The 14748-nt window shown below is 33.1% G+C and overlaps 1 protein-coding gene and 4 non-coding genes across 5 annotated transcripts; 3 read left to right on the forward strand and 2 right to left on the reverse strand.

The window, feature by feature from the left end:
• The first annotated feature begins 1431 nt into the window (after positions 1 to 1431).
• Positions 1432 to 2903, forward strand: LOC115891094 (piggyBac transposable element-derived protein 3-like). Its single transcript, XM_030911493.1, has 3 exons — positions 1432 to 1436; positions 1608 to 1732; positions 1813 to 2903. The coding sequence occupies exons 1-3, from the start codon at positions 1432 to 1434 to the stop codon at positions 2901 to 2903; spliced, it is 1221 nt and encodes a 406-aa protein (XP_030767353.1).
• Positions 2904 to 4140: 1237 nt separating this feature from the next.
• On the forward strand, positions 4141 to 4334 carry LOC115891103. The gene has a single exon (XR_004051755.1). It is a non-coding gene; the product is annotated as a U2 spliceosomal RNA (small nuclear RNA).
• A 225-nt stretch (positions 4335 to 4559) lies between these two features.
• Positions 4560 to 4750, forward strand: LOC115891101. Its single transcript, XR_004051753.1, has one exon. It is a non-coding gene; the product is annotated as a U2 spliceosomal RNA (small nuclear RNA).
• A 1286-nt stretch (positions 4751 to 6036) lies between these two features.
• On the reverse strand, positions 6037 to 6227 carry LOC115891102. The gene has a single exon (XR_004051754.1). It is a non-coding gene; the product is annotated as a U2 spliceosomal RNA (small nuclear RNA).
• Positions 6228 to 8380: 2153 nt separating this feature from the next.
• On the reverse strand, positions 8381 to 8519 carry LOC115891104. Its single transcript, XR_004051756.1, has one exon. It is a non-coding gene; the product is annotated as a U2 spliceosomal RNA (small nuclear RNA).
• Between the last annotated feature and the right edge of the window lie 6229 nt (positions 8520 to 14748).

Below are 14748 nucleotides of genomic sequence, written 5' to 3' on the forward strand. Positions count from 1 at the left end.
TCTCGTCTACCGCAACGACCGCCCTGACCGACGAGGCGGAGGCACCGCCATACTCGTCAAAAATTCACATCGCCACACACCTCTCCCAACACCCCTGCTTCGTTCCATCGAAGCAACAATAGTCCAAATTCAAACTTCCAACAGCCCTGTCGTTGTGGCATCCATCTACATCCCCAACCAGACCTCTCGCGAGGACACAAGACACGATCTTGAAGTGCTCCTCTCCTCTACCAAATTCCCAATCCTACTTGCCGGGGACTTCAACGCCAGACACCGGCGTTGGGGATCCCGGCAAAGAAACCCCCGAGGAACGGCAGTAGCCGAACTTCTCAACGACCTCCCCATTCAGGGCCACTTTCCAAGTGACCCGACCTGTTTTCCCTCCCATGGCCTACCTTCGACCATAGACTTTGGACTTTCTTAAAACATAACATCCCACATGTCAGTTTCAGTAAATCCCTCTGTCTTTGGGAAAATTGTCCAGTGTGTCAACCATGCTACTGAAGCTGGCTTATGAATGCTGTCCAGATCAAGTGTGTTGAGGTATCGGCCATGTAGCTATTTTCCTTGCCACTTGCTTAAAAAGAAATAAATAATATAAAAATAGCCAGCAATTTTTCCATGTTCTCCATGTTCCATTTTCCATCTACACTCTTCAGATAACATTAAAACCGAGATTAAAACAGATTTTTTTTACAAAATGAGTATATTTGGTATGATATTAGTTTGTGAAAATAGGTAGAATAATTAATTAAAAAAACTTTTTTTTCCGCAAACTCATTTATCAAATATGAAAATGATTACTAATTTTGAATAAAACAAAAATTATTTAACATTTTCGTGCCAAGGGAATCAAATTCGAATATTTCTTCCAGCCATTATAGAAGTGTGCGTGACGCAGGCATCTTACAATCTTATCGGGAGCATTAACAAACTCATTTACACCTCTTTATCAATTCGCCGGTCTGTAATTAGTTATTCTAGTGACGGGTGACGGCACATGGAAAACACAAATCTATATCTTGGCCTCCTTCTTCCTATACAGGATGCCAAACAATAGTATACTAAACTTTCAGTGGATGATTCTACAGATAAAAAAGACCAAAAAGTGCCTATGAACATACACCCTCGAAATATACACTCGCCGGCACGAAAAACGGGTACATTAACCCGTCAAGGACTGGCGTTACCATATGGTAACGTTAAACATAGGGTCCTTCTTTAACCACTGCATTAGAAGTTTCGTAATTATTGACAAGATGTCGCTAAGTATGCGCTTAAGAAATGACATGTAATGATTATTTTAGTATCGTTTTGGTTTTGTTAGTGAGCAGATACGTGTAAGGCGACAATTTACTGTGACGATATCGCAACGGTTTGAAAAATGGTGGACATAAATTTTGAGTAAGTATTTATTCCTTGTTTTTAGACATGTGGTAAGTGTTTGCTATGCTATTTTATTTTATAAATATGTATATTTTTGTATGTTATATTGTGTTTTACTACATGCCTTGGATTTTTTTGGCTAGGAGGTGTTTTTTACTGGTGTTACCGTATGGTAACGCCAGTCTAATGCACTATCAGTTTTTTAAAGAGTGTTTTTTTAGGCGCGGTTTTTCTTTGCAAGAGGCGTTAGATATGGCCTACTCGGAAGATATTGACGCTATTTACGTAGAACCACCCGATGCCAATGTTCTAACGGATGAAGACTCCGCAGATGAGGATTCTGGAGGTAAATAGACAATCTTTCGGGTAGACAACTGCGAGCCCGAGCCGAAGTAAAATTTTTTAGTAAAGAAAACGTTGATGCAGAGCCTGAAGAACCAGATCCTACCCCGAATAGTACTGCAGAGCCCAAACAGCTGGATATTCCTAGTACCAGTGCTTCAGCTTCGGTTCCATTGTACACTCCAAGGTCTAAAAGAAACTTCAGCTGGATTAGGGGTGATCTTCAAGCGCAGACAAGAGATTTTCCAGAACCTAATTATAAACAATATATGGATCTTTCACCTGTTCAACTTTTTGAGCTATTTTTGGACGACGAAATAATTACTTTTCTAATCGAGGAGACATCTCGCTATGCTCTGTTTAAAAACTCACCCGATCCTAAGGTTTCCAAAAATGAAATGAAATGTTTTTTAGCAATACTAATTGTAAGTGGCTATGTAGTATTGCCAGGGAAAAAATCATATTGGGAGTCACAAGGTGATGTGAACAATGCGATGGTGAGTGGTGCCATGAGACGGGACCGTTTTGTTCAAATCATGCGTTTTCTTCATTGCGCCGATAACTCCAAACCAAATTTGGACGACAAAGCGTGGAAACTTAGACCCTTTATAGAGAAACTGAAAGCTAAATATTTGCAACATTATCAGCCAGAAAAGCATATGAGTTATGATGAAAGTATGATAAAGTACTATGGTAGACATCCTTGTAAGCAGTTCATTCGTGGTAAACCCATCAGATTTGGGTACAAAATGTGGGCACTGAATACAACATCGGGATATTTAGTAAACTGCGAATTGTATCAGGGAAAAAATAGTTTACGACATGAAGTATACGAAAAGGATTTTGGAAAAGCTGCTGCACCATTTGTGTCAATGTTGGACAAGTTAAAAGGGGAAAAAGAGAGACCATATGAACTGTACTTTGATAACCTCTTTACTGGTTTAAATCTTTTAGAACACCTCAAAGAAAGGGGCTATCAGGGTACCGGTACCGTTCGAGAAAACCGCATACCCAAAAATTGTCCGATGTCAGACAAAAAATCTCTCGCAAAAAAAGAAAGAGGGACATACGAGGGGACTATTGAAAAAGAATCAGGTATTATGGTAGTTCGTTGGGTTGACAACAACGTTGTTAGTGTCGCTTCAACCTGTCACGGTATTTTACCTGTATCATAAGTAAAACGTTATAGTTCTGCCCAAAAAAGAATTCTTATGATACCTCGTCCATTTTTAATTGGTGAATATAACGCACACATGGGAGGTACAGATCTCATGGACGAAAACGTGTCAAGATACAGAATAGGTATTCGCAGTAAGAAATGGTGGTGGCCAATTTTTACCTGGTTTGTTGACGTAACTATAACTAACGCCTGGCAGATTCACAAAAAGTCTGGTGGACCGCTGACGCAACTTGAATTTCGAAGGGAGATTACAACGTGCTATTTACAGAGTTATGGAACCATTCCGAAGCCTGGTGGTCGACCCAAAACTTCAAAAACCAGTCTGTCGCTCAATAGAATTTCAGACGAGGTTAGATATGACGGAATGAACCATTTAGTGGTTGAAACCCCAAACAAGAAAAGAAAGAGATGCGCAGGTGAAGGCTGTTGTTCAAGCATTCGTACTATGTGCAACAAATGCAACTTGGGCCTTTGTATCCCATGCTTTTCTATATTTCATACCAAGTAAATGTTTGTTTGTTCAATATTTTCAAGCATTTTAGTTAAAATATCAATATATTTGTTAAAATTGTATGTTTTCATTTAAAACTTTAATATTTTTGTATAAGTTACTATTTTGAATAAAATGTACATTTAAAGGACTGGCGTTACCATATGGTAACTGTAGTTTTTTCAAAATGGCGTAAGTTTTTTGTTTTTTTTGCATAGAACAGTCTTAATTATGATCATATTAACATAAATTACATTTTAAAAGTTGCAAAAAATTCAAAATAAAAACTTCGCCTTTGACGGGTTAAAATTTTCATATATTTTAAAGTTTTATATATTGTGTTTTAGTGGACCGAATTTGATGAATTTTTAAGCAATTTGTAGCTGGATTATTTGACTTGAAACTTTCATTTTTAATCTAGAAAGAAAAACTAAAAAGTCAAATAATTCAGCTACAAATTGCTTAAACAATCATCAAAATCGGCCCATTTCAACAAAATATACTAAACTTTAAAATACATCAATTTAAGTTGCCCGTTTTTCGTGCCAGTGAGTGTATAATGTATATGTATATAAAATTAATATATTTTGCTTCTTTTAAGAACATTGGTGAACCATTTTTCTTGAAATTTGGTATACATAGGTACACATATTTTGATGGCAATAGGAAATGTTGATAGGCATGCCCCGGAAACTGATCAAGATACCGGGGTATATTCTTCAAAGGCGTCAAATGCATCGATATTGCTTCTCGGCCTTTCGGCTAAGATCAAAGTGTAGTATCCGTTCATGCTAAAAATGAAACTAATAATCCTAAATTTTTTAGTTTTTAAAATTTTTATAGCAGTGCCGCAAACTTGATGTGACTACTGTGGAAAGCGATCACGATGTTGCGACTGCGAATCAGTTTCAAATATCGAATCGTGATTGACAACAACTTGAACAAAATTGTGGAACACTAACTATCTGGTCTTGATTAATATAACATTAATAGATTTTGATTTTCATACTCCGGTCATTGGCATTATTGATCCATAGCGTTTGCTAGCGGTACGACCATGACGTACTTACAAACTGACGTGATAGATAGCGCCACTGGCAATATCTTACTGAGGGGAATGCGTAACGCCAGTTGAAGTTCCAAAAACAGCGGAGGTTCGGTATCGCTTCTCGGCCTTTTGGCTAAGATCAAAGTGTAGTATCTGTTCTTATCAGCTTAATATCTGATACGCCCCGCATGCGGGGCCAGTATATTAAACTGATTTTTGGAAACTGACGGAGGTTAGGGGCTTGCTCCACCTCTGTCACGGGTTGGCCTGGTATTGCAGTACCGCCAGGATCGGCCCAACTTTCAATGAATTAAAGATAATCATCACATATATAATAGTTCTATATTTTAATGATTTAAAGACATGTATTTTCCTCCAGGTGTTTTTGGTTGGGTGTGAAAGTTTCTTGGTACATAGAACAGTTAGGACGTTATATGATCGAGTTTGGTATTATACAGGGTGCTACCTACAGATTCGAGGTACGAGCAATTGGTATCTCGGTAACCGTAGATGGTAAAATTGGGGCAAAGTTGCGTATTGGGATGTTCACCAAGATGCCATCAAAAATGGTTTAAAAATTTCAAGGATTTCTGAGTTTTTTTGAAAAAACTGATTTTGTTGAAAATCAATTTCCTGTCGTTACATTTTAGAAAATCAAAAAACTCATAGCCCACTTTATTCTATCTATCTATAGGGCTATCTTTTTAGATTTTCAAATTAAATGATAATTTGTGAGATACATAGGCCAACTTAATTTTTTTAAATACGGATCGGCATTTTTTATTTCAGGTTTTTCAGAACTCGGTCTCCTGAATACAACGATAGGCCACACTTTATACTTTTTTTTGTTTTGGGTACCTTAACAGCAATAAAATCATTTAAAATAATTTTAATTTCGACTCTCGTTTCTTAAATTATTTAATCTGATTATTCATCGCAACAATATTGATCAGCGGTAATTAACATTGAATAAGGAAAATCGAGCCAATTGGAAAATAAATAATATCCAGGTCAGAAATTTAAAGATATTATTCTTAACTTTTTTTTAATAATATGCATAATATTAATCGTAGTTATAAATAAATCAACTTCTACAAACTAGTTTCTAATGTTCAACATGTTCAAAAGGGTTACCACCCTCCCTATTGCACAAATTTATTTTTCGTTCAATTTTATTTATAGCTCTTTGAACTTTCATCTTATCTTCCGAATGCATTTTGTTTATTGTAAATGCTGAGATGAATTGATTTCACTTTTACAAATGACGTCAAAAATGTAGCCCCTTGGCGATAGGTCTAGGAACTTCGTTGGACAAAAGTTTACAATTTAGAAGCTATTCTCAAATGGTTATTTAGTTAACCGACTCTTTTATGGTCGGTTACTTGGATTGGTTTTTATATATTATTATATTATATTAACGGAAACAATTGTGTATACAATTGGAAAGAAAATTCTAAATATATTATAAATATAGTAAAAAAACTGTATAATAAACGTCCTAAAGTCCTAACACCGTACGGCCAAAAACACACATTCAGATTCAGAACCATTCAGAAACAAGTCGAACAAAATAATTATCTTTAATTCGTTAAAAAGTGGGCCGATCCTGGCGGTACTGCAATACCAGGCCAACCCGTGACAGAGGTGGAGCAAGCCCCTAACCGCCGTCAATTTCCAAAAATCAGTTTAATATACTGGCCCCGCATGCGGGGCGTATCAGATATTAAGCTGATAAGAACAGATACTACACTTTGATCTTAGCCAAAAGGCCGAGAAGCGATACCGAACCTCCGCGGTTTTTATAATTTCAACTGACGTTACACATTCCGCTCAGTAAGATATTGCCAGTGGCGCCATCTATCACGTCAGTTTGTAACAGCATGGTCGTACCGCTAGCGAACGCTATGGATCAATAATGCCAATGAACCGAGTATTAAAATCAAGACCTATTTACAGACTATTTCCTGTTATTATTATTATTATTGATGAAATAGCCCGTTTGCAGATTTAGGACCAGGAGTTAAACAATCCTTGAACTTGCGATAGCCATTTCTTCTATAACATAAAGACGCAAATCTACTACGTTATTATTATTATTTAGAATCAAGACTAGATAGTTAGTGTTTAACTAACTTTAATTTTGTTTAAATTGTTCTTTAAATTGCGATTCAAAATTAACAACTTATTCGCAATCGTACACAGAGAGAAAGATTTAATTTATATAAGTGGGAGATATTTCTGATAATTAAATAATTTAATTCGTATCGGGCAATTAAATATGTAATTGAAGGAATTCAATTATTTAATTGGTAAATTTAATTGGTTAAAGAAAATCATATTTGCTATAAGTAATATTTTACAATACAGAAAAAAAAAACATGATTTAATTCTCTTAATAATAGTTTATTTGTTTCAGCATTATATTATGACATCTATAATTAATGATTGTCAACAAGAATATCTTGATTTAATTGTGATAAATAAATTATAATTTAGAATAGAAAGGTATATATTATTCCCAATTTTAATAAGATTTTTAAAACATATATATTTTATCCGTAACAGTAAACTTTAATTACGAGAACCATACCAGTTTTGTAACTAAAATTATTTTTTATTTGCGTAAATACAACATTTTTTATATGCAGAATTAAGATTTAATTGTAATAATTTGTTCAATATTCTGTAGGGCACTTGACTTGAAGTATAATCGATTCTCTTGATTCAGCAACACTGGGTTTCCACTTTTTTAACTTCATTGACTTATTACATATGAAAGAACATAATAGATAAGCCTGAATAAGGGTTCGTGAATCTGAAATTTGGAAAAAGATTATGTCCATCTGGGTTAGCGCATATTTATATGCTTTTGAAATTTAACATACCTTGTGATAATTCGCCTTGTACAGGTTAACTAAGAACTCATTGTCCGTGTTGCAACAAGTCTTTTTCTTAAGCTCCAATGCTGCGTCAAACAGAACAGAGAATTTCGTAAAAAAATTATTTACTTTTTCTGGATATTTTATCTCAAAATCTTTTTCAATCTGAAAATTAAGGCGTTTGGTATTAGAAAGAAAATCACAATGGTAATAAAGTATATAATAATAATAATAATAATAACAAAAAGGGCTTACTAGGATATATCCAAAATGATACTGAAAAATAGGTCATTCGTTTAAAATACAGGACACCGTCTGAAAGGTCGAAGTGGTCAACTGATTACGTCTGAAACTATTGGTTTCGATCCAATGCTTGAAAACCTCCTCAAACGGTTCGGAATGATGTTCGAGCCAAAATTTGGAATTTAAAGCTACTTCAGATATTTGATCTAAAAAAACATGAATATATAACGTGTGATAGTTTTTACAGAATAGTTCTAACCTTCTCCTGAAGTTCTAAATTCGTCATCGCATCGTTTCGGCTCTGGATTCCATTTTTGAAAGTACTCCTGCTTCCCTTAAAATGGCCAATTCGTTCTACAATTCACAGACTACCAAGAAATAGACAAACGCCAGTAATATTTTAATTCTGGAAGGCATGATTTAATTGCCACAAGTAAACTTTAATTTCTAGAATTATATAATTAATTTTATTCTTCCAATAAAATTATAATTATTAATTTTTTTTTTCATTATTATGAAAAATGTAATTTAACTGGCGGAATAAAATTTTGGTAAAAATGTTTAATTTTTTGGGTTTTTTATAAACTTAGCAAAGTTTTAGTTGAATAAACAATAATTTTATTGCTGTTACAATACATTTTTCAATTAAATATTTTAGTTGCATTAATTAAGTAGAAAAATTAATTAATTTTATAGCAAATATGCTTTTCTTATTCGAATTCATATTTTCTGTTTTGAATTAAATTATTTTTAAGAAAATTAAATAAACTGATTTAATACGCACGAATAATTTATTTCTCTCTGTGTAATCTCAGGATCGTTTTTCATAGTAGGTACAGTACAATCAAGTACAAAAAGCTTTTGATAACTAAAGAAATTAGTATTATTAGTTTCATTTCTGCCATGAAGAGATACTACACTTTGATCTTAGCCGAAAGGCCGAGAAGCAATATCGAAGCATTTAACGCCTTTAAAGAAAACCCCGGTATCTTGTTCAGTTTCCGATTTATGTCAAAAACATGAAAATAATAAGTTTATTTTAAACAGCAATATTTTAAGAACTATTGTATCACCGGCAGCATAAGCTGGTAGATTTCTGTCTTTCAACCTCCAAACTTCCTACCAATTAACTTAACAAAATCGTGCTCCTTCCGATAAAATCCGTAACAAAAAAATTGTATGGTTGCGAAAAGATTAGTTTTGACGACATGTATTCGCCATGTTTAAAATAATCTAGATCAACCAACATTGTATTTTTACTTTTCATTTTCCTGCTATTAACCCAATACACTGAAAAAAATATTGTTCATAATATTAATGAACATTGATTATTAACTGTTGTTTCATTGGGACAATGATTTTTTTCATTAATATAATGATTTGTTAATCATAGATCGATGTCCGATTTATTAATACTATGATTCTAGTTTCATCAATATAATGAAAATCTGGTTATTAAATCAATGTAAGATTTTCATTAATTAAATGAACGCGTTCATTGTCCCAATGAACGCATTCTTTATTTTAGACTTTAAAATAATCTAGATCAACCAACATTGTATTTTTACTTTTCATTTTCCTGCTATTAACCCAATACACTGAAAAAATATTGTTCATAATATTAATGAACATTGATTATTAACTGTTGTTTCATTGGGACAATGATTTTTTTCATTAATATAATGATTTGTTAATCATAGATCGATGTCCGATTTATTAATACTATGATTCTAGTTTCATCAATATAATGAAAATCTGGTTATTAAATTAATGTAAGATTTTCATTAATTAAATGAACGCGTTCATTGTCCCAATGAACGCATTCTTTATTTTAGTGCTGAAACTTTAATAAACACATATTCATTATATTAATGTACTATATCATTGATTAATGAGTTGTACATTGTGACAATGAACAATGTTATTAATACAACGAACACACTACATTATATTAATGTACGCGGTTATTAATATCATGAATAAAATATTAGGGCTTAAATGTCCGCCATGTTGATCGGTTACTTTGGCCCTTTAATAACGTCTGTGTGGTTGAGTTATTCAGTGAGGCTTTAGTTTCATTAGAGCGGTAAGTGTTCTCTTCAATATTTTAAATATTTTAAATAAAAGTCCTATCGTATTGTAGTTAATTTGTTGTGTTGTCAAATCAAATTCCGCTGTGTGAGATCTCTCTGGTATGGGTATTCATTAAAACAGCTGTTTCCAAATATGTTTCAGAAGATAAAAAACAAAAAGAAGAAAAACATAGCATAGGAACTGATTATGGTAAATTCGAATGTTCTTTTAATATTTGGCATTTTAATTATTTTGATATACGTCTTTTAGAACCGGAAGAAGATGTTGAGATCTGCCTTCAAGTCCTCAAATTCGACAATTTAACATCGGACCCACTTGATGCGACTTGGAAAGCCTGTTGCAAATTCGTCTAGACGTTATCAAGTCTAAGGATACAGCTAATATAATGAAGAAATGGTCTTTTTATAGAAATCCCTCAGGATACCGACTGGTAAATTAATTTTCTTATTATAATTTACCCTAAAATTAATAATAACATTACTATTCTCTTCGTCGATTCGATTTTTTTAATTTTTAATTTGTATATGCTATATCGAGTTTAATAAATTATTATTAGTTTATTGCACTTGTTTTTTATTAATAATCCCTAATGGAAAAATTTACTGTGCTCGTAAATAAGTCGGCACTATTAGTAATTTTGTTACCTTTGTAGCTAAGGGCTTGTTCAAACGGAAATCTATTTATCGTAGAATTATTTCAGGTAGTTGGCTGGGAAATGACTATCAATGACATTTCATATCAATGACATCGATCTTCATCATCGATTATACGGTGTAACAAGAGTTACTAATAGTGTCGACTTTTAAATGTATAACTAAATAGGTTATGAAATTATTTCATTGTATTAATGATGACGGTTCATTAATACAATGAAATAAATTTCATTGTATTAATGATACGGTTCATTAATACCATGAAATTATTTCATTGTATTAATGATACGGTTCATGAATATAAAGATTTAGGTACATTATATTAATGAAATCTGTTCATTGTACCAATGAATGTGTTCTTCAAATTAATAAACACTGTTCATTGATTTAATGAACTTAAAGTTCATAGAGTTAATGAATTACTTTTCATTGTGCCAATGAAATCGTTCATTGGCTCAAAATTAATGATTTAATTCATTATATTAATGAACTTTTTCATTATATTTATGTCGACTTTTGGTTCAGTGTAAGCCATGTCTGCATCTCTACACTGTACTTGTTTCGTGCAATTTACTAAAACATTTTATTGGGCTTGATATTGCTCCTATACCGAATCAACTCTTTGTATACTCGCAGTAAGCGTCATCTTACCGTTATTTCCAACTAAAGTCGTTCTTTTCCGTTCCGAACATCATGGAATCATACACGTAAGCTGTTAATCTGGGTTGCACCTGCCGTCTAAGAATCTCGATCGACAATTTAACGTCCAAGGAGAGTGAGTACCGGGGCTTTAACGTGTTTCACTTTAACAAACTCCATGCCGGACCGCCACGCCGTACAGTGGTTTAAAAGTGGAGAAAGGGCAAAAAAGTACTACGCATTACCATGTTTATATGAAAAAATGATTCTTGTTGCTAACTTGATGGTTCAGAACGTCATCGTTTTACTTAAATTAGGAGAAATAAGTATAATATTGTTAAAGAAATTTATGATTTATTTTATTAAAATGCATTTTGCAATATATTCATGCAAACTTAGGCCAAAAAAGGTAAAAAGAAATCTGTAAAAGAAATTTATAGAAATAAAGTTGGACAAATCATAGGGAGCCTATGTGATTATAAGACTAAAGACAATCAGATATTTATAATAATTCTATTCAAAAATAATAAGTCTAATATTTTTGTCGTTTGTTTTAGTTTTCACCCTTCCAGTACTTTTTCTTGATTTTTGTGACAGCACATAGCAAAACATAGGCGCCCCAAATCACATTCAAATCGAAATATTGGGTTTTAAGATATTTTAAAATTAAATTGTTATATTATGTATTTCTCTGTGTATTCTAATTTGTTATTTTTTTTTAAGTTTGATACCCTCTAACGGAGAAACGAAGCACCTTTGTATAGAGGTAAATTGTTAGGTTAGGTCCAATGAACTTACCTATTTTGATTCCAAAAATATGCTGTAGTTCTCTGTCCACGGAATATTGGGTCACTCTGTATACATGTCAATCCAATTATCATCTTATTTAGTAGATATAGGGACACTTGAGCCAGACAAAAGACTTCTACTGATTTTGTTGTCTGCTTTAGTGTTTTTGTTTTTTGTTTTACTGTTTCTTTTTCTGTTTTTACTCTCCGTTTCACTAGTTTGCCTCGCTCTTTATTGAGGTATAAAAGTTGACAGCATAAAACCAGTAAAACTGATCAAAATCAGCAAAAGAAACAGTAAAAACAATAAAACGGACGGATAAAAGAATGAAGCAGATAGTAAAAACAGTAAAGAAGACAGCAAAATCAATAAATGTCTTCTGTCTGGCTCAAGTATCCCCATACCTACCTACTACTTTTTCTAAACTAGGTTGAATAAATTAGGGTATAGTGCCTCTTTTTAATAAGCATTATACCTAGCAAATATGAAGAAGATATAGCAATCAACGATAATGACAGAACCATGATGTTTTTGCTGGTAATCCAATTGTAAAAAATGTCTATACCTATGTGGCGGATTCATCTCCCCAAAAGATCCTATATGGGTATTTCGCCACTGCAAGAAAATCTACAAAATAAAATAGTTATTTTTTGTAAACACTTCTGTGTTAAACCCAAACGGAAACTACTTGTCAGAAGTTACGTTTACAGTTATACAAATTTGCCTAACAAACAAAAAAATGCTTAACGTTTCAGAAAGTTTATCTTTTTCCGTCGTCGGAAGCCAAAAAATACAAAGAATAAAGAAAAAAACTATTTAAACTATTTAAATTCAGCTATTCGAGAACACTTTAGTTTTTTAAAACAGATACGTCTACAAAAACCGTTGACGTTCTGTTAAAAATAACAACGTCAAAATGTTATTTTTAACAGTTTTTGCATTTAAAAGACCGAACTTTTCTTCTTATGCATGATGTAGGTTGCACACCAATCATTTTCCCTTTCTGTTTTCTTTAATCTTCGTAATATTTTTTTTTTCTAACTGGCCAGCTGTTTTTATCTACTGTAGATACTTTGTAAATTTGTTAATAAGTATCGTACTTCTCGATAGTTTTGCAATTCCCGCAATTCTTACATGTTCAGTCTCTATTTTATTTACTTCTTCCATCGCCTCATAGTCCTTTTCATCTTAATAAACAAAAATTACATCTTAAGATATTCTACACTAAAAATGCAACGACTAAAGACTCATATGGATAGGACTTTCTTTTATATTTTGCACCCTATCTAGAGACTTTATTAAACGGTTTTATTTAGCTCGACCCGTGCGGTATTTATTTGTTTGTTTATTTGGATCAAAATTAGAAATTGAAATTTAAGTACCTTCCTGTTGTCAGATTGATCTGAAATTTGGTACACACCTTTAGTTCCGATGACAATACAATATAGTAATATCAATAACATTGTAAATCTAAGATGGCCGCCGGTACAAAATGGCGGATTTCATATTTTCACAACCCCCTCAATATGGGTATCAAATGAAAGGGCTACACTAGTAGAATACTGTGATTATGACAAAATTTAAAATCCAAGATGGAAGTCGTTACAAAATGGTGTATTAGGTGAGGGCATGAGTAGTCGTGTCCAGAACAGTTGTGTCCAAGATTGTGTGACGTTAGAAGGACAGATAAAAAAAATAGGTGATTAGATGTACCTACGTAGTTAGCGGTAGCTTTACCACCCAAGTTAAGGTAATAGGTTAAAACGTGCTGAGGACTGTATGGCATTAGGGTGGCTAAAAATGTAATGTCGCAAGCGTTTTCCCCTCAAGATTGGGCGCCTCTTGTTGTATATTATAGCCTTGCCCCTCTACTGAACCTCTGGGGGGTCGACCGTTAAAATGTCCATTACTCGTGGGAACAACATGGAAACAATAAATAAAAAAGGTACCTATCTAACTTCACAAGTAAATTAAATACCTTCGGAAGTAAACAAAAGAGAAAAGGAAAACGTATACTATTTTGCGTGGTACTATGCCGTGTATATTTTACAATTCTTGATACAGCGAGTGATCAGCACTGTAACCGCGTATATAATTTCTGGGAACACTCTATTAGTGTCTAATTTACGCTAACCAATAGAATTCAAGAAAAATCCAGTTAACACTGTATTCATGTATATATTACAAAATCGCGACCGGTTTCGGCTATTCCAGCCATGATCAAACCTTTGTCAAAGAGAGCTGTTTGTTTGAATTTATATATAAAATAAATAGTGAGTTGAATTTATTTATTACTTTCCCACTAGGTAATTCATTAATAGATTTCTAACCTGAAACGGTAGTTTGTTAAATACCTTAGTCTGGCGCATACACTGTAAAAAAAATTGAGTGAAATTTCACTCAGATTTCACTCAATACTTTCTCAATTTCTGTCCACACCCGATTGAGTGAAATTTCTACTCTACAGAACTGAGTGAATCTTCAATTCACACAGTGATAAGCACTGAGTGTTTTCACTCAATCGAGATTAGACGAAAGACTCGATTTTGATAATTTATTCACTTTAAAATGAGTGAACTCACTAAGTGTTGAGTTCAAGTACACCTTTTTGAGTGACTTTTTACTCAAATTTGTGTTACACTTAACTCGATTAGTACTCATATCTGAGTATTAATTTCACTCAGTATTGAGAAATATATTCTAAATGATTTTTTAAAGCTATATGTAAGCTAACTTGTTATTTTAAAACAGGTGGGCAGGTGCCTTCAAAGGTAAGTTTCAGTTTAGGACATGGTCTCGAACATGTCCATTTCCTAAAATTCACTTTTGGGAGGCATCTGTTCACTTGTAATAAAATAACAAGTTAGCCTTTACATATAGCTTTTAAAAAATAATTTAAATATTTCGTTACAACAAACCAAATGAAAAACTGTAGAACCTTCAAAATATTTTTATTTGTGCATTTGAAATCAGATAGGAGCTATAACTCGAACATGAGCTTATTC

Source organism: Sitophilus oryzae, unplaced genomic scaffold (genome assembly GCF_002938485.1).
Source record: "Sitophilus oryzae breed Bouriz unplaced genomic scaffold, Soryzae_2.0 scaffold_965_pilon_pilon, whole genome shotgun sequence".
NCBI lineage: Eukaryota > Metazoa > Arthropoda > Insecta > Coleoptera > Curculionidae > Sitophilus > Sitophilus oryzae.